Genomic DNA, 12157 nt, shown 5'->3' with positions numbered 1-12157 from the left:
CACCAATGTATTATTATTTTAGTGAACTTGAGCATTCCCCATCAGAACTGGGAACAAGAACTGCCCCAAACTGGGTTGTCTGTGCCCTGGGGTTTTGTACTGCTGGACCTGGAGGCAGCAAACAGCAAAATACTGAGGGATAAATAGACTGGATCGATGGGCCAATGCTAATGGAATGAGCTTCAACAAAGTCAAGTGTCGGGTCCTGCACTTGGGCCACAACAACCCCATGCATCGCTACAGGCTTGGGGCAGTGTGGCTGGAGAGCTGCCTGGTGGAAAAGGACCTGGGGGTTCTAATTGACACACGGCTGAACATGAGCCCGCAGTGTGCCCAGGTGGCCAAGAAAGCCAATGGCATCCTGGCTTGTATTAGAAATAGTGTGACCAGCAGAAGTAGGGAGGTGTTTGTCCCCCTGTACTCAGCACTGGTGAGGCCACACCTTGAGTATTGTGTCCAGTTCTGGGCACCTCAATATGAGAGAGATATCGAGGTGCTGGAGTGAGTGCAGAGGAGGGCACGAAGCTGGTAAGGGCCTGGAGAATAAATCTTATGAGGAGCGATTGAAGGAGCTGGGACTGTTTAGTTTGAGGAAGAGGAGGCTGAGAGGAGACCTCATCACTCTCTACAGCTACTTGAAAGGACACTGTAGAGAGGTTGGTGCTGGTCTCTTCTCACAGGTAATTAGTGATAGAACAAGAGGGAATGGGTTCAAGCTGCAGCAGGGTAGGTTTAGGCTGGATGTTTTAGGAAAACATGTTTCACAGAAAGAGTGGTCAGACACTGGAATAGGCTGCCCAGGGAGGTGGTGGAGTCACCATCCCTGGATGTGTTTAAGACTCGTTTAGATGTGGTGTTAGGGGATATGATGTAGGGGAGAGCTTCATGGAGTGGGGCTGATGGTTGGACTTGATGACCCCAAGGGTCTTTTCCAACCTAAATGATTCTATGATAAGGTTAAGAAGACACTCTGAGTTTGGTTCCCAACTTTGCAGTAATAACGCTTTCCTAACATAGGGCCTCGGTGTCTTGGGAGTATTTCTGGAGGAGCGAGTACGGCTCCTTGCAGGCACTTTGATCCACTGCCATCATCAGTGTCTGCTTATTGCAAACAAACTTTTAAAGCTTTGTATTGTGCTGAAAGCATGAGGAGTTCATTACAGGGAAAAAAACCCAACCCCAGTATGTGCAAATTTTGGTCTGCCAGAGAGGGAGATTTTTTTTTTTTTTTTTTTTTTAAGCAGAACAGGGCGTGGTGTCTGAGTAGGAATAATATTAATACGGGCCTAACCCGCGCTGAGGTGAGCTGGCCCCCGCCCTCCCCTCAGCGCCCGCCTCAGCCCCAGCGGCGCGGCCTGCCCCGGCGGCGGGGGGCGCCCGGGCCTCGCGCCAGGGGCCCAGCCCCGCCGGAACCGCTCACACCGCCCTTGTCCCGGCAGGTGTTTTCCTCTGGAAGGGGATGGGGCGGTTTGTTTTGGTTTTTTTTACCCCCTTAAACGGTGTTTTCTCCCGGGCACCCGCGGCCCCTCGCCCGGCCTGGCCCCCGCGCGCCGCGCTACTCACGCCTGAGACATGGTGCCTCGGGGCCGCTCCGCCGCCGCGGGGCTGGTTCTCCCCCGCCCGGCACGGCGCCCCGACACCGATCCCGGAGCCGGCCCGGCCCGCCCTGCCCCGGCTGGCGACGGCTTGTCCGCGGCCCGGGCAACCGGGCGCCCTGCGCCGCCCCGCCGTTACCGCGGAGACGGGGAGCGAGGGGGCGGGACGGGCCTGTTCCGCTGCCCGGGGCTGCCTCAGGAGGTGTCCTGGGGGAAAGCGGGTTATTTTCCTTTATTTTGTTGTATTCTCCTTCATTTTGTTCTATTCTCCTTTTCCTTCCAAGTTGTTGTCCCGATTGTGTTCACATTTTCCTCTCTATTTTTTCTTTTCTCTTTTGTTTCTTTCCCCGAGTACCTAGCGAAGCAAATTTCTTGTGGTTTTCCATTCCCTTACCTCTTAAAAACCAGTTTATTCTTATTTTTTTTCCCCTCTCGACAGCTGGAAACCTGCCTTGTGTGTTGTATTTCCACCACCAGTTGCATCCCCAAAGCGAGTACATCCGTACGCCAAGGTCTGTATCCATCCCACCTATTGGCACTTCATCACAGGATTTGCTCTTCTTTTTTTTTTTTTTTTTTGCTTCTTTTTATTTTTTTCTTTTAAACTGGAAAAAAAATCAGTAATGGGGGAAATGCGAGCATGTTGTGATGCAGCCGGTAAAATCACACTGGTAACTTCTGAGCGCTGGTTTGGTTGGAGGCTGGCTTCGAGGGCGATGCAGCAGTTTCACCTCCTTGTAAGTGATGTCTAGCTGGCAGCGAAGCAGGAGTTTTTGAAAATAATTGTTTTAATTTATTGTTTGTGTGCGGAGCGAGAAGCATCCGTGGCAGAACATTAAAAGGCTACTTTAAAAGGGGAAAAATCAAAGCTAATGAGACAGGATTACAGTGCATCACACTTTTTTTTTTGGGGGGGAAAAAAATGCACTCCTCCACAGAGCGGGTAGGGAAGGGAAAAAGCAAGAAGTTTGGGACAATGAATGTTTTGCCAGTGTTTGCATTTTTTGCCATAAATCTCTGGGTGCCTGCGTTCCTTTGCTTCCCCCCCGCCCCCAGCCCCTTGAAGCTCCGGCTCATATAATTAGGTGAGACTCTTGGCTGTCAAGTTTTTGAAATAAAGTTCCTAGCCCCCATGGTTTTGGAGGAAAAGCTTGAAAATGTGAACCTTGAAGAATCAATCAAGACCGTAATAAAAAGCATCTAAGGTGTATTATTTTTCGAGCCATATGATGGCTGCGCCCATCGCATGATTTCTTTTGGTGTATTGGATCGGTGGTGTTTGAGTACTTACTATTTCTTTGGGGGGGTGTGTGTGTCAGAAAATGATGTAAAATCAGCTTGTAATTCACTGTGTTAATACGAAAGTGGTTCTTTGTGCTGATGCAGCTTGCATCAGAAATTTGCCTGCTTCTTTTCGGTGCCTGTTTCTCATCCATCTACAGGTTGGAGGGTCTCAAAAGCAGTAACTTGTGTTTTGTTCTTATTTAATACCTTAACAGAGCCTTCACAGCTCGGATGGGAACCTCACATTTTTTATTTCCATTAATGCGGGCATTTGTACATCACTTTTTTTTGATGAACTATTGGGTTTTTTTCAGCCAAGAGTTTTACCCACAGAGGCACAGCAGTTCTGTCTCCATCGGTGCGTGTGGTTTTAAGGACCGATTTGGCTGTAACCCCTAAGCAATATGCCTTTTCCCATAGACCTCAAGATACTGCTCCCAAATCTCCAAGAGAAGGGGAGTAATGCTTGTAATTCAAGAATTAAATTCAGGAATTGGAGTCAGAATAGAAAATTACTTCAGTTCTTTTATTCTGCAGTGCATCGCTCAAAAATAGCTTCTAAAATTAACAGTTAAGCAACCCATTGTGTGTGTTTGAGACGAAAAAGTAGGAAGCTTTCTGAAGCAATTGAAATGAGAGTAACAAGATTGCTTGATGTGATATGGATGTTAATTATTAATCTGAATTTATTGCCCCCTGTTAGCACCTCGGTGTTGCAATGCAAAGGATGGCCTTTATTGTGCTGGAAACTGTATTAAAGATGAAGTAATGTCCATTGCGCCTTTTCCACCCCTCGCCCCCCCAAAAAAAAAAAAAGTTGGAGGAAAGTAAACATCTTCCTTTTAAAAATGGGAAGTTAAACCATAAAAAGTGATGTGTGTGAGAACGTGCAGGGAGCCTGTGCACGAGCTGAGGGGCTTTTTATTTTCATCAGTTTGTAGGGAACTTGAAAAAAAATAATGAGTTGCATTGCTGGGAAAAGTCACGCAGTAAAATAAATTATGAAATAAGCAGAGTTGATACTTTTTTATGGGAAAGGAGCCTGTTTGTAGATGAAATGGGAGTAGCATACGACTGAGAATAAGTAATTGGATTAGCCTAAAAAAAATAGATATTTATAAACAGAGAAACAGGGGAGTGTGAGATGTTCGGGTTTGCTGTAGGTTTCTAGTTGAATCCTCGAGCTTACAGGTAATTTGAAGTGAGATGAGGCAGGACTGCCTGGGCTATTCGGCCACTGCTTTCCTCAAAGGACTGCACTGTGATGGATTTTCTGCTGTGGATGCATCTCCGCTTTGGGTTTGGCACAGCTGCTCTCTGTCCCCGTCTCCAGCTTTCTTTCCTTTATCTGTCTCTTACCCTGGAGCACCACAGCCTGATTTGCAGCTGAGGTCCAGCAAGACCATTGATGGTCAGTCCATACTGTGGAGCATCTCAGTCTTTCCAGTCCAGGATCACGTGTCTCCGATAATCCCTACAGGCACCAAACCATCTGAGATCTCTAGGTACCACCAGAGATTAAAGGGATTTGTAGTTGTTATTCCACATATTGTACTTTTTTTTAATAGCATTGATAGCGACTTCCTTGTCCAGATCATGTTGCATTAAAAAATAAAACTGTGTAATTTAATCTATCCAGCAGGAATAGGTGATGGGTTTTATACAGTGTGTTCCTTTTGGCATCCCTAATTCCTTAGGCTCTTGCAAACATGAGCTTAAAAGTTCTGCTGCCTTGGAAACTAGGTGCCATCATTTTTCAAAAAAGTCTTTTATTACGAGCTTAAGAGGCGACTAGTGAGCTTAGAAGGGGATAACGTATAAAACTGGAGGACCTTGTTCCTCTGAATGCAGGTCCCTGGCAAAGAGCTTAGTGCACCTGTCTCTTCTTGAGTAGGGGCTTAAGTAAAGCAAGGAACATAATAGGAAAAATGTTCTGCCTTTGCAACTCGTATTTCAAAGCATTACAAAGGTCTGGATTGTCCCTCAAGGCAGAGGACGGAAAGAGGAGTGGTTTTGGTTTTTTCGGCATGTTGCTGCCCCAAAGAGAGAGGCTGTGGGTCAGGGGTTTCTCCATCACGTGGGATGGATGAACTGAGGCTTTGGGCCACTGCTTGGGAGTCAAGGATCCTGTTGCTCGTTTTGCCATGGGAGATATCTGTGCTGCATCTCCCTGGGGTGTAAGATGTGATGTGCTCTGTGAGGCATCTTTTGCCCACACGAGGGATTGTGGAAGGGCCTGTTTGCATGCCACTAATGAGCTGGGCAAAGCTGAGGTCCTGAAGTGCCAGGAGGGTGCATTTTGCTGGGTGTCTCGTGCTGAAAAACCACCTCGCTCTGTAGCCCTACCCTGGAGTGCTGGTGTCCCGCTTATCCTGGAGGGCTTGGCAGAGGAGCTCTCCTGCAAGGGACAGTGGCTGTGACAGCACTTACAGCAGAGCAGCTGTCCCCAGATGGGGACCTGGTCACAATTGATTTGCACATCAGACCTGTGAGTCCAGGAAAGGGAGAAGTAGGATCTCTGATGGGCAAGCCTGGGGAGATGTTGCTCAGGACTTGCTTGCAGATAGGTGTTTGGTTTTAAAGTGCATAAAGGAGTTCTGGGTGGCCCTTCTGTGCAAGCTTGGGGACTTAGATTTGGCTTGTGGCTTCAGTGCTGGCTTCCAGCTTGTGCTGACACCCAGGAGGGACGGCTCTGTCAGCTGGGCTGCACTGACCAGTTCATTTAGCCTTGCCATCAGTCGCTGAGCTATTTTGCCAGTTAACATTTACTACCGGATCTACAGGAGGTTTGCTGCTTACTTCAAGGCTAAGTGAAGGGGATTTGTCGGTAGTCGGGTCTATTAGACTTTGATACAGCACCAGTGTGTTCATCAGGCCTGAGCGTGGTACATGGAGGAGGAGGACTGGAGCAGAATTAGAAGGTATAAAGTTCAAATCTAATTTGAAGAATTTTCCCTCTATCACTTAAATGTGGGAAATGTTCCTGTGGTTTCAGGTATAAAATGTCATACTTCATAAGGAGTGTGCGTTTTAAATCTCAGCCAGATATTAAATGCCATGCCACACTCCACTTCTCTCTTTGTTAAAAAGTAAAACCCCAAATCATGTCTCCTGAAATAATGTTGTTCGATAAAATTAAAGCTTTCAAAAGAAGATGGTTCAAATAGCATCAGCTCTCTATCATTAGGAAGCATGGGGGAGCGTATTGATTTTATTCTGTATTGACAATTGTACGTCGGTGTTCAGCTATTTAATTATCTAGGATGCTGTTCTTAAAGATGCCTATCAGCATAAATCTAGCAGTTGATACAGATTGACAATTACCGTGTACCAGATGTTTTTTTTTTGGCGAGAAAGAAATAGAAAAAGGGATCGGGCTCGGGCTTCTGGCAATTATCCAAGCAATTTGTTAGCAGAGGCTTTAGAAAACCGGTTGGCTTGAACATTTGGCTTCAGCTAGCGAATTTTTAATAAATGAACACAAATACTGTGTCAAGCTTTAGTCACTTAGGAGGGCAAAGGTCGCTTCTATATTATTCTGCAAAGCAAATATTGGAAATAAGTAGCATTTCTTTTGGTTGTGTAATGTGAAGATGTATTCAATATCGCATGTGAAATGGCACTTCTGGACAGACCCATTTCAGTTCGTTAAAGATATACAGATACTCTAACCATTTACTCACTTTATAGGCTCAGCAGTCAGCAATTTAGAATGTTGTAGATGCTTCTCTCTGATGATTTTGATAGAAAAATGACAAAGTTTGACTGTTAATACTGGCTATGTGTGCACATTAAACACCAAAAACTTAAAAAAATCTCACGTTTTTAAGGAAACAAGAAAACGCTGCACAACATAAGCCGCTAGCTGCTCCTTTCAACTGGGGTGGGATTTTCACTGACCTGAGCCCCCACGTCTCATGCCATGGTAAACGGGCAGGAGGTTTGGTGGGACCAACATGCTGGGGAGCCCTGGGTTGGTGCGAACTCAGAACGGCAAAGTGCCACTCGCTTCCCACAGCGGGAGGGGGATGAAGATGCTGGTCTTTGTGGTCAGTTTATACCTGCGCTGTTTGATGGTCTTTCTTTTCATGGAAAAAATAGCTGTGGAGCTATATCTGAATTTACAAAGCAGCAGTCTTGGCTTCAGCCATCCTAGTCAATGAGTGAGATGGAGAGGCTGTTGGAAGGTCCTTTGCTCTCCAGCTGGGGAGCTGGAGTTTCTGAGGATGACCAGGGTAGAGTAAGGGGCAGGGGAGGCAGCTCAACGCTTCAGGGGTCGGGTCTGGATCAGGAAGATCCTCTTTGAGACCCACTGTGTGATTGAAGGGAAGTGTTTGAGCTCCGGGACTTGATGTCTTTTAAAGTCAGCAGCTGAGAGTGACTTTGGCCTAAAGGAGAAGGGGATGTTAGCCAGCTGCTTTGGCAGTTCATCGCCCATAAGAGGAGGAATTCATCTGCTATTCGTGCACGTAGGCTGTTGTTTCATTGTGTTCTGTTTTGTTTTCCCTCCCACTCTCCAGTAAAGCACCTGTTGAGTTAATCCTCTTTGATTCAACTCAGAAGCAAGGAAGTCAAACTCCTCGAGTGGCTGAGCAGCTCAGCTCTCATTTCCCCAGGTTTCTGTGGGGGGGGTCTAGCTGGTGTGTTTTGGAGGCTTCCAGAAGGAAAACTATTAAAGCAGGAAAGGGAAGATATGAGGGGAGGGAATACTTAACTTTACTGGACATAAGGATGACCTGAGTTACGAAATGTTAGTCTGGAAGGGGGAGATACCTTGGAGCTTCCCAAGTCGTTCTTGAGGATGGTGAGAAATGTTCTAGAGGTTCTGTTTTGGTGCATCTTCAATGAAAACTATTTTGATTTAAAAAAACAAAAGCCTCTTACTAAATTGGATGCATCCTACTTCGTTTGTGCTGAAAAATTAAAAGAAGCAGAATAAAATGTCAGCAGTAAGTAAGTAAGCCCCAAATACAGTGATTTTGTAGGGAGCCGCAATCCATCAGCAGCTGAAATTTGGTGGCAATCTGGTTGTGCAAACGTGCTTGATACACTGTGTATTCACTTCTCTGACCCCAAAGACTGGGCAGCCAGGGCTGCCTGTGGAGGGAAAGAGATTTCTCCAGAGGGTATCTGGGGAGAGGACCCTCTGTGTCTTCTCTAAGCTCTGGAAGAGCCTCTTACTCTGCTGTCCACCAGAATCCAACCTTAAGTGCTGAAAGCTAAGATGCATAAGCAGTTTACGTGATCCCTCTTCCATAATTGCCCATCTCTTTGTGTTTAGGCTCTAGGGACATTATATCCAGTATGTGAGGACTTGATGTCCATCTAGAGTGTCCCAGGATGAGTTAGGTTCAACCGATACGGTTGCATGAATGAAGTAAAACCAACAACTTATGTCCAGCTAATTCATTAGTTACAGCAAGAGCTCAAGGGTTAATAATGTCCCACCTAGAGCCGAAGGAACAATACGAGCCAAGCGCCTGGCTGTCCCGTCCCTTCTGCGTTGCACATGCGTCACTTCTGCGTGGAAATGAGTGTGAAACTTTGGTTTTTCTTTTTTCCTCCTCCCGGTTCAACTTCTCGTGCTATAAATAAACAGTGCAGTGTGAGAGAAAAAATGAATAACAAGGGGCTGTAGTTTTTTAGGTGCCTGCAGCAGGATGTTTTCTTGATTATCCTGTTTCTTGTAAACACCGTGATGCCTTTTGTAGCCCAGATGTAGAGGCAGCCTGGGTTCATTGTTCGAACACCTGCTGTCCTTTCAAATGGACCCAACGCAGCCCATTGATAAAATTCAGACTCAGAAACCTGCAGCACCAGGCTGAGCTCCTGTAGATAGCTCAAAAAAAAAAAAAATAAAATCCTTGAGGATCTGACATCCGCCCTGTTTTTTTTTTTTTCTCCATTATATTTGATTGGGAGGGGAAAGGAAGCTCAAGATTATTTTTTTTCCCCCTGCTCTTGTTCTCACAATAGCAATAAAAACAATGCTCTCTGGCTTTGAGGTGGTAAATGGTGAGAAATAACAACAACAGCTCACTTTGCAAGGATGCAGCCAAATTTATGAATGAAACCGGTGGCTGTAATTTAGTTTCCAGGCCTGTCTCTGCTTTTGGTATGATGAGATGAAATAAAAAAGCCAGAGAAAAACCAGCTCATAACTATTGTGGGGTTGTAGCTGGGAGCGACCACAGGGAAAGGTTTTGCCTGAGTTGGAGAAAGGTAGCACGGGGTTTTTCTGCTTCCTGCATCAAGATCAAAGCACAAACCAGGTGAATTTGCTCAGTTAAGCAGAGGCTTTGCAACATTTTCTGTATCTGATGCTAGCATATGGTGGTGTAACACCTTTGAGACTGCAGTTACAGCTCTTCCCAGGTTGGCTTTGTGGGGTAAATGAAGTCAGGGTAGACCCTTGTCAGGACAGGACTGCGTTACAAGGTGCGCAATAATGCCATCAGCCCTTGGAAGAAAGGGGTAAAATTGAGACCAAAGGCACCAAGTACACTTATTTCTGCAGATACAGGTCAGTTATGTGCCTTCTACACACCTGAATGTTTCTTTGGTTGGGACTTGAGGGCTAAAACCTGCTTTTTGGGGAGAGGAGACCCTCCAAGGCTCTGGAGCGAGAGGTTAGAGAGTTGAGGTGGTCAGTCAGGGCAAGGTGTGGTTTAGCATCCTCTTCTCAGATAGGAGACTTGTTTTCCAGGGTGTCATTCAGAGCAAGAGAGATTTTTATTGTATTGAGGTCTCTTGCATACTTCCCTGCTCCTCTTGCGTTCCCCACCTGTGCCTTTGGCTGCATGAGCAGAGGAGACGTGCTGCGATTTATTTACTGCTGCTTTGAGCTGGGGATTGAACCAGATGGCCTCCAAAGGTCCCGTCCAACCTAAATTACTGTATATTTATCTTGCTGAGAGAGTCAGATGCCAACAGTGAGTACCTTACAAAGGTATTTAATGGATCAAAGGCTTTCTTCCCCCACGTCTGAAAATGAGATCTGAAACTGTAAAGGAAGCAGTCCAGCCCCAAAATATTCATTTTTGCCTGAGACAGGTGAAATCAGGTGGCCAGACCTGTGTGTGCTGTGGCTTCATCCTGCTGAACAGATGTGGCCTGCCCCTTGGCACCCCTAGATGTTGTGCAGGGCAGGGTTTGAAGGACTCCTTGCTCAGAGCATCCCATGTGTCCTCCTGCCCCCCCTGGTCTGTTAGGAGTGTCCTAGGAGAGAGAACACTGCCCCACCTCTTGGGTGAGGCTGTGGAGGGACCCACAGGCTGTTCGGGAGGGGGCCCAAGGAGGCAAACACCGAAGGATCAATGTTCGTGCGAACCGCCCTTTGCATCTGCCTTTAATTAAGCCACACACAAAAAAGCAATGCAGAGCAGCATGTTGGCATGTGTCGACGTCCGCGTGTGAGAGAAGCACACCCTGTCTCTGGACCACCGAGCAAGCGGCACATAGCCTGTGTGTCGTTACCTGGCTGTTGGAGGTTACCAGCCCATAGCCACCACAGGCAGGAGAGCTGGTACGAGACGACCTTTACTGGGGCACAGGATGCAAGGGGACCCTCCCGGGCTGGAGGTGGGACACGATAACCTCTCAATAGCCAGCACCCAGGAGGAATTTGGCTCCTAAATCTAATTATATTTGCAGACCGAACTCTTTTTGCACTCCTTTCAGGATGCGGCTCTGTCATTGAGAAGTCCGGTGTGTGCAGCATCTCCTTTTTACCCAGCGTTTTGGTTGGTTTGAACTTTGTTTTTAATGGCTGTGTTTAAAAGCAAGATAGCAAGGAGCTGGAAGGTGCTTAATGTCCTCAGCTTTCTCATGCATGGCCTTTCTGAGAAAAATGCCTGTTTGCTGATATCATCTCCTATGGCTCAATGTCAGAGGTTTGCTTCATTTACTAAAAAAGCTGCGCTAACCACATGAAATGCTTACATGACTTTTTCTAGCTTGCACAGGGAGGTGTCCTTGATGACCTTTCACGGTAATTACAGCAGTTAGAAGATGTTTGCCCCAGGCGAACCTCTGTCTAGGCTTCAGCAGTTCTGCACTTAGTTGTTTTGGATTTTCCCTTCCATGCTATTCTGCAAAATAGCATTGTGGCTACAAATGTCTTACTTTTCCCCTAAAATGTATCAATTGCTCTTAGGAGGCAGTGAAAACTGCTGGGCATTTTCACAAACAAACCAAATAGGGTTTTAAGGAAGCGTTTATATTTCCTATTTATGTTTTGCTTTGAGACCCTGCCTTCCAGTAACCCTTTTTGCCCAAGACAAAACAGATACAATCAGCCTGGTGTTTCTTTTAAAATGGGCGAAAGATGAAGGATGAACATCCGTGAGCGTCAAGTTTCCTTTCAGGCGATTCTGAGCAAAACCCCAAGCCTTTTTGAAGTGGTTTACTGCAATTGTAGTTTGCCTTGCTTCCTGCTCATGATTTCGGCAGTTCATTTCTTGGGCACACCTCCTGGGGGGTTGTGTGTGGTTACAGGCGGTAGGGGAAGTTGGAAGGCCAACAAAAGGCAAGGGGGCTTTTAAACCTTATTTATTTCTTTTTCTATTTAGAATGCTGCTAACGAGGCATCGCATTTTATTCCTTCCTACCATCAAGGCCCAACATCTCCCCCAGCATCAGCACTGATGGAGGCAGGGAGGGGTATGAAAAAAATGGGAATAGGAGATTTCATGCCGGATGAGTTTCCAGTTAGGGGTGCAGGCTGCGGGCAGTATAAAAAAAGCTTTAGTCTGCAGTCGGTAGCTGGTGGTTGCTCTTAGCACGAGCCCTGGGCGCTGAGCTGGGAAGTGGCGTGTCCTCCTTCTTAAGCTGGTGTGATGAAGCTGGTGAGGGGTCTGGAGCACAAGTCTCATGAGGGGTGGCTGAAGGAGCTGGGGATGTTCAGCCTGGAGAAGAGGAGGCTGAGGGGAGACCTTCTCGCTCTCTGCAACCCCCTGAAAGGAGGGGGTAGCCGGGGGGGGTCGGTCTCTTCTCCCAAGGAACAGGCAGTAGGACAAGAGGAAACGGCCTCAAGTTGCGTCAGGGGAAGTTTAGACTGGATATTAGGAAAAATGTTTACACCGAAAGGGTTGTCAAGCCTTGGGACAGGCTGCCCAGGGCAGTGGTTGAGGCACCATCCCTGGAGGTATTTAAAAGCCGGGCAGACACAGTGCTTAGAGATATGGTTTAGTGATGGGTTTGTCAGAGTTACATTGATGGTTGGACTCGATGATCTGAAAGGACCCTTCCAACCTGGGCAATTCTGTGATTCTGTGACT

At 46.8% G+C, this 12157-nt stretch overlaps 1 protein-coding gene across 1 annotated transcript in view; it reads right to left on the bottom strand.

The window, feature by feature from the left end:
- Window positions 1–1665, bottom strand: part of IQCA1 (IQ motif containing with AAA domain 1) — a 109213-nt gene extending 107548 nt beyond the window's left edge. The window contains exon 1 of the mRNA XM_054210234.1: window positions 1564–1665. Within this exon, the coding sequence (XP_054066209.1) occupies window positions 1564–1574 (11 nt within the window). The 5' untranslated portion in view covers window positions 1575–1665. The remainder of the gene's footprint in view (window positions 1–1563) is intronic.
- Between the last annotated feature and the right edge of the window lie 10492 nt (window positions 1666–12157).

The sequence above is a fragment of the Rissa tridactyla genome, chromosome 7, assembly GCF_028500815.1.
Source record: "Rissa tridactyla isolate bRisTri1 chromosome 7, bRisTri1.patW.cur.20221130, whole genome shotgun sequence".
Classification (NCBI taxonomy): Eukaryota; Metazoa; Chordata; class Aves; order Charadriiformes; family Laridae; genus Rissa; species Rissa tridactyla.
This window is presented reverse-complemented; position numbering and strand designations above follow the sequence as displayed.